This window comes from Cucumis sativus, chromosome 1, assembly GCF_000004075.3.
Source record: "Cucumis sativus cultivar 9930 chromosome 1, Cucumber_9930_V3, whole genome shotgun sequence".
NCBI lineage: Eukaryota > Viridiplantae > Streptophyta > Magnoliopsida > Cucurbitales > Cucurbitaceae > Cucumis > Cucumis sativus.
Genome location: NC_026655.2, coordinates 18815478 through 18839329, shown reverse-complemented (window position 1 = coordinate 18839329; position 23852 = coordinate 18815478). Strand labels below are relative to the sequence as shown.

General features: G+C 31.8%; 2 protein-coding genes and 1 long non-coding RNA gene across 6 annotated transcripts; 1 reads left to right on the top strand and 2 right to left on the bottom strand.

The window, feature by feature from the left end:
- Nucleotides 1-497: 497 nt before the first annotated feature.
- LOC101222493 (mitochondrial outer membrane import complex protein METAXIN) lies at nt 498-3707 on the bottom strand. Its single transcript, XM_004146282.3, has 6 exons — nt 3414-3707; nt 2865-3199; nt 2704-2780; nt 2549-2609; nt 1738-1912; nt 498-967 (listed from the first exon to the last, which is right to left on the bottom strand). The coding sequence occupies exons 1-6, from the start codon at nt 3568-3570 to the stop codon at nt 780-782; spliced, it is 993 nt and encodes a 330-aa protein (XP_004146330.1). The 5' UTR covers nt 3571-3707; the 3' UTR covers nt 498-779.
- Nucleotides 3708-4610: 903 nt separating this feature from the next.
- Nucleotides 4611-21296, bottom strand: LOC101210941 (U3 small nucleolar RNA-associated protein 25). Of its 4 annotated transcripts, none has more exons than XM_011658627.2 (25): nt 21076-21296; nt 19151-19257; nt 18925-19033; nt 16816-16925; nt 15328-15490; nt 14230-14374; nt 13993-14119; nt 13646-13746; nt 13427-13552; nt 13024-13104; nt 12233-12426; nt 11672-11744; nt 10518-10577; nt 10390-10428; nt 10216-10304; nt 9200-9264; nt 8188-8234; nt 7317-7376; nt 7033-7104; nt 6904-6933; nt 6676-6770; nt 6450-6555; nt 5653-5715; nt 5488-5559; nt 4611-5072 (listed from the first exon to the last, which is right to left on the bottom strand). In XM_011658627.2, exons 2-25 carry the CDS (start codon nt 19176-19178, stop codon nt 4998-5000), a joined length of 2130 nt encoding a protein of 709 aa, XP_011656929.1. In that variant the 5' UTR covers nt 19179-19257; nt 21076-21296; the 3' UTR covers nt 4611-4997. The 4 variants fall into 4 exon arrangements, with proteins under 4 accessions (XP_011656929.1, XP_031735968.1, XP_011656926.1 ...); XM_031880108.1 differs by having other exon boundaries at nt 19151-19231; XM_011658624.2 differs by having other exon boundaries at nt 18925-19036; nt 21076-21295.
- LOC116401692 lies at nt 20703-21385 on the top strand. The gene is made up of 2 exons (XR_004214018.1): nt 20703-20867; nt 21017-21385. It is a non-coding gene; the product is annotated as an uncharacterized LOC116401692 (long non-coding RNA).
- The last annotated feature ends 2467 nt before the right edge of the window (nt 21386-23852 follow it).

Genomic DNA, 23852 nt, shown 5'->3' with positions numbered 1-23852 from the left:
TTTATAAGTTGTATTTGTGACTGTTTATCCACTACACTACAAATTATGTACACGCTCTAAAAAATCTACTATATTTTTTTCATATGATATTGTGTTATTCGTCCCTATATTTATAATTAAGAAATTAAAAAAATGATTAACCTGAACATGACTCAAGTTATTAAAATACTACATCCTTGACCAAATACCAAAGTTTTGAAAGTTTGTTCACCTACGTGTGTGCTTCTCGACGTATCATTCTACAAAATGTTAATACATATATTGACTGGGTTTTGAGGCAGCTGATACATCAGAAAACTAAAAAGATGTTACATGTTACAAAACCCACATTTTCAGATTCCATAACATTTTAGTTTTTATCAATACAATCAGTTTATAACACAGTGTGATGCACACAAAATTTATAGTGTATTTTAGTATATAGGAAAAAAACTAACAAGATTATAATTAAGAGAAGTTTCTAAAGAGGTAGAGAGCAAAAGGCAAGAGCATTGGGATTGATTTTCTTTTATTGTTATCTTTTCACTTGAGTGGAACCGCAAAAACAGAGTTATTGAAATGAATCAATTAATGAAAACAGTTCTTTAGAATAGGACAAACTATCAGAAAAGATCTTCAAAATTTCAAGAAAGACAAATAACTTTTGTACCAAAAAACCAACTTCTCTTCCATTTACCGTTGAGGTTAAGCTAACAAAATGTTTGGTGAGAATAAAAAATGAAAGAAAAAGTTACCGGCTTTGTCTATCACTTCCAAAAATGTAGATATTGAAGAATTCTTCATTCACTATAATCATACCCTTCATCATCATCGTCCAGCTCCACTTCACCATCATCTCCTCTCCCCATGAGGGTGAGAAAAAGTAGAACTGCTACAAGTTGTGCGCCCACAAAATACTTGCCTCTCCTTTTAAATGTTTTCTCCTCGTTTGTCTTTTCTCTCTTTGGGTTCGGCTTCGGCTTTGAGCCTTGATGAATAATGCACCAAAAATATATTAAGAAAATAAAAGATTTATAAGCTTCTCTTAAAGCCGTTGGAAGTAATTTCAGACAGCAGTTTCTACCATCTGAAACATGAAGTATGAATAAACTTTCCAATTATCCAAAGTAAAAATTAAAAGAACTTTCAAGAGTGTAGTTCTTTTTTTTTTTCTTTTTTTTTTTCTGAAACAGAAACTATACTTTTCATTAAAGTAATGAAAAGAGACTAACGTTCAGAATACAAAGAAACAAGTTGAGCAAGGGTGAATTAACTACTGGAAAACATGCACATTAAAGTCATCTCAAGATGACAACATGATTAATATTAGTATAGTTTCCATTCAATAAGTTCTATAAGAGAAGAGTACAGGACTATAAGCTGATGTAGGTCTAGATTAGTGAATCAGAATAATGTGCTCGGTGAGATGTCATTTTAAAAAGAGGGAAAAAAGGGTTTGGAAAATGTATGTAGCTATCTTTATCATTCCACATTACAATTCTCGCCACAAAAGAAGACAGAGAAGGGTGATAGCAACACTAGAAACAACACCTGAGATGATGAACATAAGTACAATACCAAATACGTTTAAAGTTAACTTCGATGCAAAGAAGAACAAGAACTACAAAATTGAATTAAGAAATGAGGAGTTAAGGACTACAAGCAATTTCAGATCATGGTCCCAATAAACTAATTTCATCAAGATAGAAGCATTTAATTACGGCTATAAAAATATAACAAATAGTCAAGACATCTTACTCCAATTATAAGGACCCCTTCTTGGTGTTGATGATGAAGCTCCTGTACTGGAACGTGAGGAAGAAGGTAGTGGTGATGATGATGTACCAACTTCTACAAGCTCTGTCATATATTTCTCAGCATATCGTACAAGATTACTATGCTCTAAAAGTTTACTTCGGAGCACTGAAGTTTCCTAAACAGCAACAAGGTCGAAAGTGAACTACATTTCAATTGAGAAGAAAGAAAGAAAGCAGTCTATCAAACAAAGATCAAGTCCAATAAATGATATATTTTAATAAGATAAAAGCAAAGACTGTTGCGGTAAGAAATTGTCGTAGTTGTTTTTCTATGGATAAGAAAATTAATTAGTGAAAGACACGATTGAAGAGGAAAGAAAACTTTTGCTACCATAACTATAAGAAATCACTTCATGATTAATAAACATATTATACGTTGTATAACTTCACAATACGCTCATTTCTCTAAAACTCACAATGTTCATTCCTCTTAGTAGCACATACATGTATACACTAAAATACATGTATACATGTATACACAACATACATGTATACACTAAAATACCAATAACTGAATGGCAAGATATGCGATCAACATCCATGTATAGATGGGAATAAAAATCAAAATCAAAATCAAGGTACGGATGTAAGTTACATGGAAAAAAAACCATATGACTAACGAAAAACAAATTTTCTAAGGACGTATATTTTTCATAAGTTAAGGGAGCAACCATAACTGAAAAGTTAACATTTGAAAATAATAAGAAGTTTCAAATTACTACAACCAAAGAATAAATTTGAAAATAACTCACAGGTAGTACTTGAAGAGTGAATAGTAGATGTCCTAAAACAAGTGCATCTAAACTAGATGGCCTGCAATGTGACAAAGTGATGCATCATCAAATTATTAGGATGGTTAAATAAGTATACAATCTACAACAAGACTTACAGAGCCAGAGAGATTCACCTGTTCTCAAATAAAAAGTTTTGCTCTCCTAACCTAGTTGACAAAGCTCCGTAAGCAAGATTAGCATTTCTATATATCTGTCAGTATAACCCAATAATTTGAATTAATTGACCAATGACTAAGGAAAAGAAGATCGATTATGAATAACAGAGTTACAAAACCTGCTCTTCTCTTCGCTCAGCATTTTCTTTGTTAATCCCAAGTTGAAGCTTCACAGAGTAAAGTTTCTTTAAGAACAAAACTTTTCCAATTGGCCATGGAAGATCAGAATAATACACCTTTGAAGCAGAAGCACCATCAGTTCCCAACCAAAGCTCGTACATTACTGCATCTGCAAGCCACGAGCTAACCATAGATTTCGCAGATACCCATTCCGGAAGCGAGAGAAACTCGGAATCAAGATCAACAATGCCATCCTGTCTTAAACACTCAATAACCCCACCCTTTTCATTATTGTACGCCACATAGTTACCAGTTTCAACATAAGGAATTATATCTGCCAAAAGAAAAGTTAAAAACAGATGGGCATAGTTGTTAATTAGGAGGAAATGGAAAAATAATCTAAACCCTAGTCTCAAACAAGTAAGTAGAGAAAAGCAACTAGAATCAAAACCCAATGGAAGCAACTGGAAGCATAAAATTGGGAGTGCAAGTAAGTAGAAGAAAGAAAGAAGGAAGGAAGGAATTAAAGGAAAGACATGAGAGATTACCAGATTCAGGGTAGATGAGATTGAAATCCAAATGGAAATGAAGATTGGCCAGTCTTAGATAGATGTAAACCGGCAAGGAATCTGGGCATCCAGTGGGCAAATTGAAACATGGCTTCCTGACAACAAGAGTTAACCCTTCTTCTGCTCTCCCACTCATTTGCTTCACAAATTGAGAATATTTGGAAGTTTTGTGAAATAAGGTTTAGTTTAGGTGGAAGGGTTTTAGGAGAGCCGATGAAGACGAAGGAGATTTCTGTGTTCTTCAGTGAACAAAAAAAAGTAAAAAGGAAAAGGCTTATTTTCTCTAATATTATTATTTATTTATTTCTTTTTTCATTTTTACTTCTTTAACATTTTTAGTTTTAATAATTTTATAGAACTAATTAACCATTTAAACAACCTCTTTACTCATTTGAAAACGTAGGAATTGTGATCTTTTACTATGAATTGATCACTATGCTTTCTACTTTCATTCTTCTTCGATTCGATCTACATATTTTTTTTTAAATGAGAAGACCGATATCGAAAAGATTTTAAGACTATAAAAAAGCAAATTGAGAAGAATGGTAGAATGGTCAACCCGTTTGGGTCATATTTGGATCAGCCCTTCGGGCCAGCCCAATAAACTTACACCATCCAAAACATTTACATATAGTTCTAAATAATTTGTAAGATTCTTTTTAAATTATATTTGTTATATGGTAGTTTTTAGTTGACATAAACTTTTAAAAAGGGTTAAAAACTAATAAAACCTTTTAAGATAATCAAATATTAAATACAACTTTATAATTTCGATAATTTTATATAAAAAATAATAAGATATAAAGTTAATCTAATAAAAATATAGTTTTGGATTTCATTGTCTGAGATTGTTTGATTAAAAAAATTGAAGATTTTCTTACTTTTATGGTATATTGGCGTAAAAGGTTGGAATTTCTCCATGCAAATTTATCATAGTACTTATTATTTTTGACATCCAGATATAAAAAATATTACCTTAGTAACCTATGTTGTAGGTCTCATTGTTGGGGAGAGTTTACTTTTTAAAATATATTCATATTAAAAATAATTAATAATTTAAATATATATGACAGATGAAATACAAAAAGTGTTAACAAGACATGAATACGATATCTGACGTTTGAATGATTAAGTATTAAATCTCTGTATCGATAGACATAACTAACACATTGTTAGTGAACTACGAAAATCTCTATTATCTTTTTAAAAAAAAAAATTGCTCATTAGAATATTACTTCTAAATATTAGTTGTTACAAAATATGATTCAGTTAATTGGAATCATAGTCTTCCTCAATTTCTACAATGAACATAAAGAAAATCTTGAACACATACTACCTATAAATAACAATCAAAACAATTAAATACCAAAGATCAAGATGAAGAAAAAAATCAGTAACGTAAAGCAAAAATTGAAGGCCGACGCATAATCAAAACTGACTCTTCACCGTAAGGCATAAAGAGAGTCTGAAGTTGAGGAACAAAGCATCTTTACTTTTGCATCGAGATCATCACATGGGTTATTCCTGTCCTTCAGCAAGCTTGATGGCAGCTAAAAATGGAGTTCAGCAAAATATGAAAACCTTTTTCTCTGATGTTGTCATCTTTTTTGCTGGCACAGTTCCAACAATTCTCTCCAGCTAACATAAAATAGATAACAAGTTAGTCTAGAATAGCAAATTATGAATCTTAGCATTTGCCCAATTGGTCAATGCATCTATCATCGACCAACATCTGAACAAAGTCCACTCCATTTTTTAAGACTATTTACTATTTTGTCACCTTTCTCTTCTAATTCGTAACTTGGACTAAAATAGTCGCACTCCAAACATATTGTAACCACCAACTATAATGATTTGTTCTTGTGTAAAATTTAAAACTAATAAAATAAAAGAAACAGGGGTCTCATTGCAATTAACAGCATTAACATAATGTATAATAGCACATCAAGATGGCAATGCAACTTAAACAGAAACAGAAACATCTTTTATTTCTAAAAGAGTTCTTAATATAAACCTCAAACAAGTTCTGATACAACAGCACAGCAACACTTACCGGGAGTTGATCAAAAGGAGAAAATAGAACTCTGCACGTCATACTCTGGGATTCATCAAGCATATTTACAATCTGAAGAATTGGTTGGGAATGTCATAATGAACTCAAAGATATGGTGGAACAGAATATTAATAAATTAGTTCAGTAGACTATTATCGTGTTTACCTCAGGGTAAAACTCTTTCCTCTCTGGAGGGGAATACATTATTAAGTTTTGTATGCCACGAATCTAGCAAGAGGAAAATAGCATGGTTAATGATAACAATTTGTATTACCAAGGACCACACCACAAGTAATGGAAACTACAAAAATCAATAATTAATGTAACAAATTAAATCAGGTAAAAGATAAAACACAAAATTCTCCATATACTTCTGTGTTTATTGAGCAAAAATAAACAGAACTAAAACTATCTCTTCTTTCCATACCATTCAACTATGAGATTTTGGGACAATTATTAATGAATTTAGTTTCCCTTCCCAAGAGATTATTTGAACTGATTAAAGCAACCTCTATGTCGGCTTCCCTTTAAATCTAAAGTTAAGTGAGCTTAAAGTTCAATTATTGTGGGCTAACAGTTGTGATTCGAAAGTTTTAATTCAAATGGAGGGATTTAGAGGATGTATGGAGATAATTTTAAGTAATTCTTAATGTAATCTTTAAAGAGTCTTCCTTCTGTACTAATTATAATTCTATAGGATCACAGCGAACAAGAGGAACCTTTTTCATCCCAGTGGTTTAGAGTGGCTATATCTCATCTCCTAGTCTTTCTTTTCTTCTCTTCTCTCTTTTTAGACAGTTGGTCTTTCTTTTATATTCTTTCATTGTGGTAAATGGAAGTTAGTTCTTTTGAAACACATAAAACAGATACACACGAATAATTCTCAGTGGCAGATAACAAATATACACTAATGCAGTAGAATTTGAGCTTTTAAGAAATGTACACAGCCTTTAAAAGATAACCTTATATCTGTGATAAAAATGAGCTCTCTCTGTGTATAACATGATCTTCCGCTTTCCCTCAAAAAACCAATTTCGTGCTCTTGAGATATCACTTTGCTTTGTATACCTAAAGAATAAAACTAGATCGTTATGCATGACAAAACTAGCAATTATTGATGTAGCAAAAAGTAAAAATTAATTTTTAAAAACTATGCATCAATTTAGAAGTAAAACGTTGGTTTCTTACTCCCCAAGGAGACAGAATGAAGCGTTCTGTGCCTTCAAAAAGTTTCGAACTCGGACAAACTCAAAGTAAGAACTAATGAAGAGCATGACTCCACCCTGAAGTGCCAAATTCCACGGGTAAGATAAAGCAAAAAAAAGTATACACATAAGGCTTCGACAATCTCACAAGTAGACTATCTTCCAACATCTAACATCTAAGATATCATCATCATTAGTAAAACATTGTTACCTGACTAGACTCGTTTATCTTTGGAAACACCTGAAGAAGAAACCCTTTAAATAATTAGATTAGTATTCAATATTAAAGATATTTAATCTCGTTTCTCCTAAATTTCTCCCAAAAATACAAGAAACTAACCTTCTTGGAGAAATACTCAAGACGAGCATCATCAACATCAGCTATAGAGTCTGAATCAAATCTCTCGTACACCTGAATCAAATGCATACATACAAGGAAAGTACTCGAGATGCACTTCATGAACATCAATTTTCATGATCTTTAGGTACATATCAAAATTTTAAACAACTTTTAAGGTGCTTTTGTAGGAATCCACTCTGTATTATTTCATAGATTCTATTCAAAAAAATATTTCACTTGAAAATTAACATCAGAAAAGAGAAGTCATAAGGAAGTATACAAACCTGACGGACTTGGAGCACAACTTTTGGAAGAACGCCTTTGTACTCACATAACAACTTCACCTACCAAATGTCACATTGAACATTGAGGATATATGGTAAAAAGAGACGAATCCATTCAAACTCAAAGAGAATCAGTAAAACAAAAGATCTCTTGGCTCGCCTTAAGAAATTAATGCCCTCTCCAGCTAGCTAATTTTGACAGGAAGTAATAGGTAAAAAAAGGGCCAATTTTACAGTGATTCTATGAAGCCAAGCCAAGTTACAAGGTAGAAAAGAAAGTGATAAAGCATAGATAACTGTGACATGATAGAAAGGAGATTTTTGTATACTATTATTGTATCTTGTACAATTTTCAAGTCTAATCTAATGCCTATAGGATGCCTGATTATTTTTATGATTCATTTTCCAAACAACTATTTAAGAAAATATTTATTTTCAATGTGAAGGAGAAAATTAAAATAAAATGAAAATGAAGAAAAGCTTATAAGAACAACAGGTCAAGCAGGAAACTGGCATGCTTAACCAATGTATCTTCATAAAGTAGGAAGGAAAGAAATTCTAAAGAAAAGAAAAGAGAAAATAAAAGCTCAAAGAGTCCAAGTATAACAAGGCAAATGACACCTAGGTAATGGGATAGCATGCATTTACTAGCATGCACAAGCATCAAATTTTCAGCAAAATTTCAAAATGCAATTCAGATTAGGCATTGAAAATAGTATTTGACTCCACAATTTTATTTGTATAATTATTGTAACACTCCAAAAACTATCCAGTATCCATGAAATCAAAGAAGAATTAAGACGAAAAAATCGATTAGAGAGAGACGTGAAGTTTCTGTGATACAATAATGTAACAAAGAAAAAGGATGCACCTTTCCTTCAAAGTTGTTGCAGTAGCGAACGAAGAACCCATTTATATCTGGCAAAAAACCGTATGGAAAGAGTTAAAATACTTCATCACAATTACAATGAGTATGAGTGTGAGTGTGATAAAAGAATCAATGCTGTATCAATACTCCATTCATCAAATCTGAACATCAGAAAATTTTTAATTTCCCTTAAATAAACCAATAATTCATAAAAAGGGAAAAATTTAAATGCCATATTGGGGTAATTGAACAATTAGATGTGGTACTGTAAGGCAATTGTATTTGCATATACCATCATCCAATACATTAATTTTTGTTTCTTAAATTCCTTTTTATTTCTTACTTATTTGTGTTGCTATTTTTTTCTTACCTATCATCTTTTGACAAATTTGTAATTGTTAATTCTGATATATTTCCTACACATGTGAATTAATTGATAAACAACCGTTAAAACTAAACAAAATGAAATTTTTTACAACCATATAGATAAAATAGGGTAATTTTGTGTGCGTTTTTATTATATGGGCGACCACTTCCCTGATCACAATTGTCCATGAAGTAAACAAAAAAAAATCTTATTATTAATAGGGGAGTAATCATCATGATTCACACAAAATATTGTTGTTGATGACTCTAAAGTTGTCTTTCACAAAAGACATCCTTTTGGGAGAACATGGGTCATCATGATTCACACAAGTTACACCTAGTACGGTTTAAAGAGAATTGTTTATACGTGGTTCAACAATTTACATGGGAGAACCCTCTTGCTCAAGTGATATCTAATCAAAGATCCCACTTTTGCAATTTTGTTAAGCCATATTGGTCTGCATTGGCCAAAATCAATCCTCTTTTTACACATAATAAAGGAATTTTGTTTTGGACCCAACAAGAGAATTATCTCACTCACAAAGCATTAAATTGGTTTAGAAAATTGCTTAAAACCCCAAAATTATTGGGACACTCAAGAAATTGAGCTACATAGATTAGATTGTATAGAAACATGTAGACACCTTACCTGGGTTTGAGTGGAAACCCAAAACTACTGACTGCCTATAGAACCTCGCATGTCCATCAAGATACCTACAACATAAAAGAGATTTTTATACATTCAGATGATGGGCTAAAGTTTTAAACCATGTATAACTAATTAAATCAGGTTGAGTATAATAATGTGATGGGTGGACGGAAAACCTGGAACCCTATCCAAGGAATCTTAAAACTACATGGATGGGATTTATTGGTAAATTAACATGCAATCCCTTTGGGATGGTAAAGTATATTGTTTTGGAATAGTTTGTAGATTAAGGTTTCCCTAGAGAATCCAAAAGCTTGACCTGATGGGTAAAAATAAATTTAATCATATCAATACTTTAATGCTCGCCCACTTGTGAGTTTGGACATTTGTAGAAGGCTCAACAAGTAGAAATTAATCTTAGATGGAGAGAAAGTGACACTACAAGTGCTCCAACACAAGACTTCCTACTTTGAATCCATATTAAATTACAAATGAACCCAAAAGGTAAGCAGTAAGTTAAGTAAGCCACTATCTAACACTAGACACTATAATAGACCAAGCAAAAATGAAAACTACAGTATTTCTTTTAATTTTCAAAGCAACCCTCAAAGTTATAAATGACAATTGGAATAAAATGTAAATTGTGGAAAACAACTTTACAAAAATGGTAGAGAAAAGAGAAAAGAAGATAATATCAGAAAATAGAGATGAAGAAAGAACACAAGGTCTACGTGGAAACTCTACCACCTCTAGTACAAAGAGAAAAACCACGGTATAGATGTTTCTTATTAGTTTTTTATGATAATAAAGGTAAAGAGGAGAGGAAAAATATTTATAGGCAACACGAGCCTAATTAAAATAATAAAAATTTAGGGCAAAGTAAATCTCAATTACCCTTGAGCTTTCAACATAACCCAAACCCACTATATCTGACAAATGAAAATGTTATTGACGGGAGTATAGTTTTCCCTAAGACAAGGGAATATATATCTGAACAAAGATAGTCCGAAACATACCACTGCCTTATCCGCATCACATCAGTTCCATGCTGCTTCGATGGTATCTTATTCATGTGTTCAATAACAGTATTCACATGGGACCAGTTCTAGTATCATTAGAGAGAGCTCCAGGTTATTACGTAGCATAAAACCTATATACAAAGTCTCTAATTTTGAAGAAAAGAAAAATACCTGCATTGCTATAATATCTGCATGATCAATGATTAGAACCTGTTCATATGAACCATAATCTTCGTATAAGCGACAATACAGTAAAAAACAAGCTACACAAGAAAACACTTATAGCACAGAAATAATACCTCAATGGAAGAAAGATAATCGACATCTTTCTCCTTGTTCTTCTCTATTTCCCCAAGTTTCTGACATAAAATGTTTTCATTGCACATTGAGTTAAAACATGCAAATGTACCAACCAACAATAAATATCTATCAGAAATTAAGTCTAGTGCTATGATTAAAAAAAAAACAAGAAATGCATATCATATCCATGAAAAAAAACATTGCAATATCTGTACAAACGAACAAAAAGAAAATTGAACCTTGAGAAACAAAAAAACAAAACCGATTTCTTGATTACAAACTAATTTAAAAGTAAAATTTATTGAATACCGAACAGGATAATAGCATCATTACACTGAAAAATAAAATTTCAGCAGGCACGAAACCACATTAAATCTCCAAAACCTTCATATGGAACCCAAAATTGTTTCCAGCTAAAATTCGTACAACAGTCTTCCAAGTTGCAATGGCATGATAAAGGATCACTCACCCATCGACCTATTATCATACAACTTAGACTAGACAGGAATTATGTGCCTAGAAATTCGAAGAATTAAGGAAAGAAACTTACTAAGCTACAGGAAAATGCCTTGGCAGAATAAAATCCGAATAGTTTTGAAATTGATGCAAGATTAAGAAGAACGTGGTTAATTGAGTAATGGATTAATATTCTAGCTAAATTCCCCTTTTACCCCTACTTGTAATAAAACTCAATAAATAGGTTATTTCCCTCTTGTATGAAACAATAATTAACAATTAATAAAACATGCACAAGATTGATTCCTGGAATATTACTCCTTGAGAATACTTGGGTTGCATAAAAAATGAAAAGATCCCATCCGGCCATAAGTAAATTATGCATTTACAACTTTATAGAAGATGCCAAAATATATTCAACCACACCTTAAGTAAATGTATCAACCAACCATACTAAATGGCTCATTGACTACTACATTATTGACAAGAGCATAATTGGTGTGGTCCATTTTCACTGAAAATATTTGAAACACAGCAGAATCTTGTATTATGAGCCAGAATACCATTATTGAAAACATTTGAAAATTCTTAATACTACAAATAATCAAAGTACGAGAATATCGCCTCACATGTAATGGAAATATAAATTATAGGGATGAAGAAAGTCTTCTCAAAGTTAACAAAGAAAAGAACTCACGGTTATCAGACCAAGGGGAGAAGCAACAATGATGTCCGATGAATAGAAATCACTGAACAACTTAATGCTCTTCCTACAAAAATAATAATAATAATAGTAAAGGTACAAATAAGTTGGAAAAAAGTTACTTCGACTGGATGAAAAAAATATCAAAAAACCAATTTACTTATTTTAAAAAAAATAATAATAATAACAACAAAAACCGAAGGAGCAATTCAAAAACAAAAAACACAGAACTTACAAATAGTATAAAAAAAGAAGAAGAAGAAGAAGAAGAAGAAGAAGAAGAAGAAAGATGGTTAAAGCATATCAATGCTGCGGACATTTGCTTTTTGTGGAAAAGAAAACTACAAATTACTTTTTGGGGAAAAAAACTATACCTTAGCCACGAGCAAAAAAATAAAAATAAATGATAAACATAAAATCAATTGTAAGAAAAGAGCTTAAAAACCCATTGCAATTTCAGATCAGATGTAAAATAAACAATTCATGAAACTACCATATTAGACACTAATGAGACTTCTCTGCCGAAAAAAAAAAATTAAAAGAACTATAATGCACCTGGTGAACTTGATACCGATCATAAAGAGATCCTCATTATTCCCACCAAAGAGTGCTTGAAAGTCAGAAGGTTTCGAGGATTTTTGAGAGCTGGAACTCTGGTCATTAAGAGATAATTCAACCATGTCTTGATTCTTCCCATCATCTCCATTTCCAAAATCTTTGAATAGACGGTCAAGATACTCCACTGTAACCTAAAAATCAAAGGCAAAAGGTTAAAAACTTAAAAATGGTGCTAAGTTTCTTAGCTATAGTTGAATCAATTGTTTCCTCAACTTTGGGGTGTTTTTACATTGCTAGACATGCAGTGCAATGTGTGTTGTATGTGCTCATAAACCCTGTAAACTAACCAGATTCATTTAAACCTCACCAAAATGTGTTCATACAAGTGCACATGAATGAGAACGACCCATTTGGAATCAAAGATGAATGAAATGAAGAGATACTGCAAAAGACGTATATTTGTGCCCCCAGCACCCCCGACAATATGACTCAAATGATATAAACAGTTTTCTCCACATGTTTTTATGATTATTAACAACTAATACAGCAATCTTATCACAGATGATAGATTGAATCTGGACAACGCAAGTAGATACCTTCAAAGTCAGTAACATATAACGATCTAGAAATTAATCTACCACATACATCCTCCAAAATTTACGCTAATGTACCAACTGAGATCATGTGAGCATGGAATGTAGTAGCAATGTGTTATGCACAGGAAAGCTAATTCTTCAAGTTATATTGTTCATCACAAACATAATATTTTTATTAAAAGAACTGTATACCTTGTTTGCCGACGGCGTAAGATGCACAAGCCTTTTAATTACACGAAACGCAATGCTTGCAAGGGGCAATAAAATCAGAACCTGAAGCAAATCGTAGCAACAAAGAATTTAACCCTTTTTCATGTTGACAAAGCAAACAAACTTTTGAGTTAATTACAAGCCAAAGCATAAGTCACCCTAAAAAACGTTCAGCAAACGTGGCCCTTGATCTAATTACGATAAGTGTAATTTGAAAGTTAACAAAAAATCTAAAATATTAAACAATACAAAAATGGATAAAACTCTCCGATTCCTACAAAAAGTTCATAAGATAAGGGAGCCAAATGCAATTAGTTGTGGTGACATTCAAAGCCTTTTCGATATAGTGAATAAAAAGAGTATGAAAAAGGGCCACTGTTACAACCTTTGGACGAGTAAATCCATGATCAAGAAATTTCTCTCCACTAAGAATCTCAGCACAGTCTTGATGCTTGGCTACTTTAGAATCATTCTTTGCTATGAGGTCTCTAGCTTTGAAAACATGATTCAACTGCAAAATATTTTTTTCCTGTAATTATCCACCAGAACAAACAAATATTCTAAATAAAGTTCCATAGGAAGAGCGATAGAGGCATGGACGCACAGAATGCATAATATATGAATCCATGATACTTGAGTCTTCTTCAAGACCTTTCAAATAAAAGGGTTTCTTGTTGCAGTATAGTATATCCCGGTAGCTGTTGCCTGAAAGAAAACTAGAAGGATAAGTAACAATAATCTGCATTTTAACCTATGTTTACAAATAGATTCATGGGAAGAAAGGAACTAAAAAATGTTAATGAAATATTCATTTCTTATCCCATAAAAAGAACCTTTCGACAGGGGAGGGCCTGAAAGCCTGCGATGGTATGTGGCAATATATCTAAAACCAGGTGAATGCATGACCATATGTGTATAATACCCAAAAAAGATAAAAATAAAAAGACTCACAAAGGGAAAAGAAAAATCTCTGTCTCGATGAATGGAAGTCTGTGCCTCTAGATGACTTGTACGTATCCAACCAGTGCTCATATAACCTTAACTTAAGGTCGTAACTACTAGGTTTCATGTCCAGTTCCTGAAACATAAAGATTTAAAATATTGAACAATTAGATGAACTTGAGAATTTAACTTTACAATATGATGGAAGATGAGATCCCAAAAATAACTCTATAGATATTAAAATACCTTTAAAAAGCACTCTCCGGTACCTGACCACTTGCAGTTTGGCATTCCTACTGCAGGAACCGCCCATGTATACTTCCATTTCATTTTAAGGAAATTCTCAACCTCCCCTTCAGATAACTTGTGTTCCATGTGTTTGTTAAAGGAACTGCATAAATGGCGGCATAAAAAGTATCATATGACTATGATCTATACTGGCTACAGAGTTTCCTTTATTCATTTTACAGAGAAACTTTTTTTTTGTTTTAGCAAGAAACAAGACTTTTCATAAGAAAACAATTATAATAATGATAATAAGGGATTCAAAGTCCACAACCACGCTCTTCCACTCCAAACAACATCGTTTCAGTCATTGTATCAACCTCTCCTATCAAAAACACTCAACGAAAATTATCCTCATTCAGTCACCAAAATTTAACAACCAAACCCTCAAGAATTAGTGGAGTTGGGAAAATTTGTCACTCTTGTAAAATTGATTTGGGTCAAACAGGAACAACTTGAAATTGCCAATTAACAAAATATTGCATTCAACTGATAAAGTATTGGAGATTGTATTTTCTATTTCTTTTAGGAAACAAAAAATATATTCACATAACAAAAGCCGGGAGATGAGTTATCCGTCCCCCCAAAATGCCAGACTACAAAATGAAAATGTATTCATTTAGGGAAGCCAATACGATCTCCACCTGCTTGACTTTTCCCATCACAAAATTTAATGAACATTTGATTTAGAACTTTCAAATATTAAAATTAAAAATAAATAGTTCATATTAAATTATATACATCAAAATAGGCAAATAAGCTCACAAAGTGTTAGTGGTTTACCATCTTTCAAGTGCTTTCTAAAATAAACAACCAAACCAACTCCATCCCATAGAGACCCTAATCTAACTAGAGTCATTGAGATCCAAAACACAACCTAGCCCAATCAATGAACATCCTGAATTATTATATAACAAAAACAAGCTACTGTCATCACTGACTTCATGGTTCCAATTAAAGAAAGAGAACATTGGGTATTTGAAGAGACCTCTATTACATGAGATTAGATTTTTAAAAAAGGATATCATTTATGCAAAGCACCAAAAATTATGGACTAACCTAGTTATATCAGACGTAGAAGGGCCACTGTGAGAACCAAATTCAAGTTCATTCTCCTGATCAGTGTCGGAGCTGTCAGCATCATCTTCAGTTTCAACATTTAGCACTGGCTCATACATACTGTTTCCCGAAGATGGACTTCTACGGGACTCATCATCAGTCACTACAATATTGAGAATTCATGAGAATGAAAATAGAAACAACAATTTAATATGGGATGAATCAAAAAGATATAGAAAATAAAATCAGGTTATATAAATAAGTTCTATACAGAAAAGATTATAGAAACAATGCTCAAACCCTATACAAAGAAAAGAAAAGAAAAAAAAAAAGAACAGTGAGAACAAATTTTAAAAAATAAAATAAGCAAATAAAGGAAAGGGAAAAAAGATACTTTTTCCAAAATTAAATTTCTTATTTTTTTTCATGAAACAATTTTCTAAGAATAAAAAAATACTACAAAATTAGGCTGTAGAAAAGCAGAGGAAGAAGCTCCAACTACTGAGAATTTCATGCGTTCTTACACATAAAAGTAGATCTTTTCAGGGTCATATTTTCAATTCTGAATATTCTTAAGCCTCATGCATTCTTCAATCAAATTTTGAATGACATTCAAGTAGCAAAAGACTAAAGGATAATACTTAAACTTTTCAAAACAAATTGTATTTATGTAAACCCTAATATAGTATATTGTGCTTCACAACTTCTTTTTTCTTTCTTTTATATCCGTAAGTGTCCGTGCCAACATATACGCACTTCAACTAATCTCACAGGGCAACCTACCTAACCCTACGACGTTTGAGTATCAAAAAAGCTGTTAGGAAATAAATTCCTAGGTAGATGGCTACCATGGATTAAACTCATGACCTTTTATTATCCAGTTATTGGAACTTTCTCCTTTTTCATTACTAGGTCATCAGTCCATGATAGTTGCTTCACAGCCAATTTTAATTTAAGGTCAATTCAACAAGACAAAACCTCAACTTTTCAAAAAGGAAGAAAAAAACTGGTGGAAGCATGAGAGGTGTTTTCCCAGTCAATAATTTTGGATAATAGCACCCTTTTGAAAGTTTAACATACTAAAGGGGCTCCTAGCAAAGAACATAATACAGGCACGTTGATGAAAAGGTAGCGGTCACAACAGAGTTTTCCCCATATATTTTTTTTTTGGAGGTAGAAAAACAGTTAAAATAATCATATTTTGATATTGCCATTTGATAGGTCCAAAAGATACATGAACTGGAACCATCAAGGTTATATAAAACAGCATTACTGCTAAATATAGTCTAACAATCTTAGCCATGAAAGCATATACATGTAACGATAAGAAATATTAAAAACCAATAATGAAACATGCCATTAGTGTCTTGAGGAACAAAGGATTATTCTGATTACAAGATCTAAAACCAAACCAAAATATTAAAAATAAAACATCAAAAAGAATACTGAAACACAAATAGAACCATGAGATGCCTAGATAACTCTTACCTTCTTCTTCTTCCTCTTCCTCTTCCTCCTCCTCCTCCAATGCACTAGAAGATTCAGAACAGTTATCCTCGTCATCCTCTGTGTCACTTTTTCCTTCTTCTTGTCTTTGTCTAGGGAAAAACATGGACAAGGCAATAGATACAACGGTAAATCAAAAAGGCAACTATAACTTAAGTGAATTAGCTACTTGCAGAAAGAAATAATAAAAGAATATTTTTTTAGTTAAGATTTCACAAGCTAATAAGTACAGAAGGAAATATTGAGTTGCCCAACTTGTATATTTAGCAAACATGTCATTCATGGTAATTTACAGACATAATATATTCTCCAATAATACGTCTTTGTTTCCACCCTAGGCTTTCTTCCTTTTAGTAGAAATCAAGAACGCACTTCAAATTCCAGACACCTATGCAATTTCCCAGTAAATAAATGAAATAGTGGCTAATTTGTGGAACCCACACACGGCTTCTTGAAACATATGGCCTAAAAGAAACATGAAGGACAGAGAGATAGAGGAAGAGGGGCTTTCTGGATGCACTTGAGGCAGTTACTCTAAATGGATTCTCTGATGTGAGTAGTTGGAAACTGGAAAATGCGGGAACCTTTAGTTCAAGATCTCTCACAGCTTCTTTTCCAACTACAGATATTATTGACTGTAAGGTCTTCTACCAATCCGTTTGGAAAGGCAACTACTCAAAAAAGGTGATGTTTTTTATTAGGGAATTGGGCTATTCTTGTCCAAATAGATTTGACAGGCCTTTTTTTAATGATAAGAAACAGTTTTTATTGATGTATTAAATTTACAAAAGAAGGGCAAGAAGCCTAAATCAACGGAGTTACAAAAGACTTCTCCAATTGGTCAAAAGTGATGATAAACTATAGGAGCTATAGAAAGATGTAAATTCACCAAGTCATAGCAAGAAAGATAACACTGCCAAAAAACCTATCAAAAGTGCATCCTTTGTCATTGAAGGGATGGTTATTCTGTTCCATCCAAATCCTCTGAAAAAAGGCTCTAATAAGGTGCATCCACATAGTTCTCTGGCCATCAGTGAATGGCCGGACTGTAGGTGTTCTCCTTGAATCTCCATCTCCCCCAATTGCTGCATTCTTTGTAAAGGGATGAAAAATCACAAGATCGCCTTTTTATTTCATGTAAGCAGGCCACTATTTTTTGAGATTTTGTTATCAATACATTTGGTTGGAATCTGGTTTTCCACAGTGAACTTAGAGAGCCTCTTCGCATAGTTTTCACTGCTCATCCTTTCAACCGTGCCAAGAAGATTCTTTGGTTGAATTTTGTTTGCGCATTCTTTTGGTTCATTTGGTTGGAACTTGGAATGCAGTTCTCACATTTGCAATGACAAGGAACAAAATTAATATTCTTTTCTCACATCCATTATTTTCTTATCACTTAATTGATGTAATTCGGTTTCCCCTTTCTGTGATTATAATCTTATTAATCTTATGGCCTAATGAAAAAACTTTCTGCAATACATTGGATAGGATCTCTCATCTTTTTGAATACTTCATCACAACAATGAAATCTCATGTTTATTTCTTCTTTTAATGGCCTCAATTCTAGTTTTCTTATGCAAGATTGGTCATTGGTCCAACTCTTACTTGAGGCTCTCTCTAAATGGCAAGCATCGTTACAGAAACATGGACAGTTCAATAATAATCATGCTTATTCATGGCATGTAACCCCAACAAATGGTAACACCGTTGATTTATTTTTGTGGCAAACTAAATGATAAAGGTATCAAACACACTTTGGACAAAACAAAGCTTGTAAATACTCTCCATGTTTTTGTTTCATATAAGAAACTCCAAAAAGATTCATGAAAAAAGGGAAGAACATCCGAAGGGTCGAGCGTAGAGGGAACCTCTGCCTAGGAAACTACTCGATAACCATCTTCCAATCATATGATAGGTTGTTTACAAATGAATATAGAATGTAAGGAAATCCACCAAGAAGTCACATTTTTTACAAAGTGACAAAAATAAAACTTTAAATATTCTTGAAAATTGGAAAGAAAACCACATACAATAGCATTCACACTTTTTTTAATAATAATTCATAATCAAAATTCAATTAAAGAATACTACCTTTTCATACATGAAGCAGCAACATCCTTATGACGCGATTGTAATTGCATTAACAAATTTTCATAGTTTGATTGCTCTGTGAAAACTTCGAGTTCCTCGGCCTCACTGACTTCTACAGAGAAATAGTCATTTCATAACTGTATTTCTTCATGAACCAGGCCAAGCAATCAAGCCATAGTCCCAACAAAACAAGAAACGGAGAAAATGAATAGTCAAGAATCCTCACCTCGCTTACGAACTAATTGCTTCACCATTAGAATTTTGTTGAATACTTTCTAATGAAAAGTTGAAAAGATGTCCAGCGTCTCTATTCAAGTCACGTTCAAATGTTATCTTCAGACACATAAACAGAAACGTGGTCAATATAAGAGAAGATGACTAATGTGGTCAAGTCGTGGGGTTATATTGTGTTTTTTCCCTCTTCTGGTGTTCTCTTTTTTGCTCTGTTTGTGATTTCAATTTTATACATATTAGTGCTGAATCTGCTGAGTGGGAATTTTTTCTATAGCTCTTCAGCCTTGTGTGGGGTTATCTCATTTCCCCTTTTCTTTCTCTTTCTCTGATTCAATATATTATTTATTTTGTATCAGAGGAAAACAAAAAACAAAAATCAAAGCACATAGTTTCATAAAATAAAGTTCCACGCTCTAAAAGAGGGGATGTGATATATTGCTTAAGAAAAAAAAAATGTATCTTGCAAACATCACATCACCATCAATCTACCGCATCGTATCTAATTAATCAACTCTATTTCAATACTAACAAGTATCAAGATATATGTTATGATTAAATTGACAGTATAGGCATTATGGATTCTATATGATCACAATCCAAAATTCAAATACATGATTGAAGCTTCTTAAAGTTTACATAATAAACAGAGCTTTTTTTTGTGAAGGATACCCGCCACTATTATTAATCAATAAATATTGAAATAAATGCTCAAAGTACAAGAGAGTTATACAAAGTGCATCAAAACAAGGAGAAAACTCAGGATCAGTAGGCACACCCGGATTTCTATGTTTAGGGATCATTTTGAGTAGAAGCAGAGAAGCTTTTAGGAGGAGGGTTCCAGCTCTCTCATTGGTGCTGGTTCGTTGATTACTGCTCTTTCTTCTTTTTCAGGTTTTCCTTTCTTAGCTATATTTTCATCTTGTCTGAGAACTTATTATTTGTTTTGGCAGTTGGAAACCTTTTGTAAGAGACCAAAGGTCTTTATTTGCTAAGTATCAATATATTAGACATCCTTTAGCTCTATTTCATTTGGTTCTTGATGGGTTTTCTGAACGCAGTGTCGGGAACCTAACATACTAATTACTTACCCTTCAGTCTATGATCAACGTTCAACAATTGGTGAAACCTATTCTACTATCTACAAACCCAATTTTAAACTCTTAACCTAGAGAGGGATACACAGTAGTTCTAGCAAAAATATTGATTTGAAAAATAATAAGATGGTTCAATGCCCTATGTCCCCTGGGAACACAGAACCCAAAGAATAGATCAATATTCTACCACCAAAGACTCTCAAAACACTCCTCAATAAAAACTCTATAATACTCGTACAAATACAACAGGGCAACAATAACCGGAACCTACATGCAGCAAAGAGATAGCAGTTACAAACATCTTTTCTCACTGACTTAAATGGGTGCACGAAATACAAAGCATAAAGACAGGTCTTATTTCAACCAGAAAAAATATATAATACATACTCATTGTACTGTCTTCTCCCAACCACAGTGTAAATGTATATATGATTGAAGTTGTTCACTCAATCAAAATAACTCCTACAAGCTAGGAATTAAAAGAGAACTGAATGACTGGTTCTCTAATAACTAAATAATAAAGGAGAAGCTGGAAAATCCATGGTGTCACGGAAACAAGGCAATTTTGAGTCGAGACCAAATAGATAAAGAGATGATCAAAACCTTAATTGATAGGTAGGCATATACAACAAACACAGGTTCTAGTTTGCCGCAAGGCTGTTTATCTTGATTTTTCCTTTTTCTTTTCTCTGTTGCCATCCGACTATTATATTTAAATTTTCAAAAAAAAAAAAAATCAAGCAACTCCTCCATTGTATCAACAGGAAAGTCCAGGCTTGGGTCTTTCTTGAGATGAAAGAAGTAATGGAGAATAGGAGAATACCAGTAACAAGAAGAAGTGTAAAGCAGTGCAAGCTCAGTGGGAAGGAGGCTGCGGCCGCACCGGCGGTGGAGGCAGCGATGGCGGAAGCGTTACTGAGCTGTGGAGAGAAGGGGCGAGCAGGCGTGAAGAATAAGTGGCGCGTGGGGCGCGTGAGAGTTAGGGTTTTTCGTTCTTTTTTTGTAGAGAGGGTTTTAACTTTTTCTCTCCTTCGTTGGTCTTTATTTATTTTATTTTATTAATAAATAAAACTGTGGGAATGGATTAAACAAAACATAACTCTCTAATTTGATTTCGGATATGCTTTCACGAACTTTCTTTCTTTAAATCGTTTGTATTTCTTTTTTTTACATTCAATGACCATTCGGTTGATTAGACGAATTTAGTTGTTAGATTATAATAGTTTATGCGTAGGACATGGTTAGTTTTAGTTAGTTACCATTAGTATTTGTTTGAAATATAAATTATTTTAATCTGAGAAGATAATAGTAAATATAAAAAAAATTATAAAGAAGCGTTTGACGAATGGATATTAAATGACGGTGTACTTATTTGATGGGGTTTTGATGTCTGTAATTATTATAGATACTTGTGTTTGGTGTAAATAAATTGTGTGCGTACATGAATTGATAATCATAATTTCTAAAGTTTGTGTTTCGGGTACTGGTTTTGAATTCCTAGGCTTAGTTAATCTTTCTTTTTTTTTTTTTTTTTGTCAATTGCACAACCTAAATTTATCGGGACATTTAATTAATTTTTTAAATATTTTATACATATAATTCAATTTATTGATTTATTTTTTTTGTCAATTGCACAACCTAAATTTATCGGGACATTTAATTAATTTTTTTAATATTTTATACATATAATTCAATTTATTGATTTATTGATTTTCATGACAATAATATAAAAACAAAAAAAAATTAACATTCAATAACAATAATTTTGATTACAATTGCATTAACATGAATGATCTAATTAGAAATATTACAAATTATTCACAAAACATAACAAATTATGTAATCGAATGAAGTTTACAAAAGTTTCAGTTAAGCAAAACATTAAAAAACGTCTAATAGCTAAATTTCAAAATAAGCATAACAAAAAGGTCATGCAAAAGCAAAAGTTAAGTAGAATTTAGTGATAATTATGGTTGTATTCCTATGATGCAAATTGCACATACAATGTAATATTTAAACTTAAACTGCTTTTATCAAAAGAGTTTAAAAATCCAAATAAGTCCAAAGTTTTCTATTTAAAGTGACCAAAGAAAAAAAAGTAAAAAATGTATATTTAAATCATAAATTTTGTACGCTATAAAATACTCTTAAATTTTAAAATTATGTACAATCATGTGTTTTAAAATTTAATTATGTGTCAAATATATTCAAAATTTTAAGCTTTTGTTATTTATTTTCTTCAAGTTTTACTCGGGAAGGGGATACATATTTTTCATATACAAAAATTGATAAAACAAATATGAAAATGAAAGTTCTGATGTGTTCGTTTATTTTTATTATTTGAATAAAAATGTACCATTTTCTATTTTTTATTTGAGTAATAAAAAAATATTTTTATTTACATATATATAAATGTATAAGAAAATCAACAAATTCTATATTTATTCACTTAAAATAATAAGAAATTACATTCACTATTTTGACTATAAAAAATCTTACCGTGAGTTCGCATTGAATCAAGAAAGAAAATGTTTTTCAATAATACATTTTTTTTAAATGAGTTTAAAATTTAAACATTTAATGTTTTGTTAGACTTTTTTATAAGTGTTTAATTATATGTGAATTTGGTTTTCAAATATTTATCCAAAACAGATTATTTTATAAATGAATTTTTAATAGATGTGTTTTAATTTATCAAACACTATCATTTTTTTCAAAATATTTTTTTTATTTTGTAAAATTAAACATTTTAGAATCTCAACCAAACACACCGTTATTTAATACATAAAATTATAAACAAATTTTTAATATTTTTTAGTTAAACCAACTTAAATTATTTCAACCTTTAATTTATTTGACTTGTCATCCAAAAATTATAGTAATAATTTTAAAATGGAAATGAGAGTACTAGTTTAAATTTGAGAACTAAAATAAAATAAAATAAGTAAAAAAAAAACCCCTTTATTTACCCCACATGTTAAGCCAATGGTTTAAACATGAGCCAAACATGGACGGATCTATTAAGGGGTTAGGGGGCACGTGCCCCACTCACATTCTCGATTTTTGTATTTTAATATTAGTTTTGAAGTGTCAAATTATAATATACCTTAAAAAAGTGTAAATTTTTACTGTATTATGTATTTGGTATAATAGTTGTGTCATATTTGAAATCTCAAGGTATTGGGTTCAAAACTCATGCCAAGTCAAGGGGCTAAACACCCCATAAACGTAAAATAGTAAATACGGTATAAAAAATAAAGATTTGGAAATAGTGCTGATGAAAATTAATTGTAAGTTTTTAAATATTATTTACCGTAGTAAGAGGTGATTATTTATAATATCATATAGAAGTTGCATGTACAAGTTTAGAACAATCAATGAGATTCTCTTCCCATCCACGATTGGAGACTCCTCTTGTGTTTTTCGTTCCATTCGTCTTCACTCAAACGGAGGCGAGTACCACAAGAATTTTTACCAACCTTAAAAATTAAAGATAATAATTGATTTTTTTTTGCCAATAACACATGTTATTTTATTTATTAAAGTATATATACTTAATTTGGTTCAAGAGTCAGCTAAGTTCTAAATGCAATTAGTTGG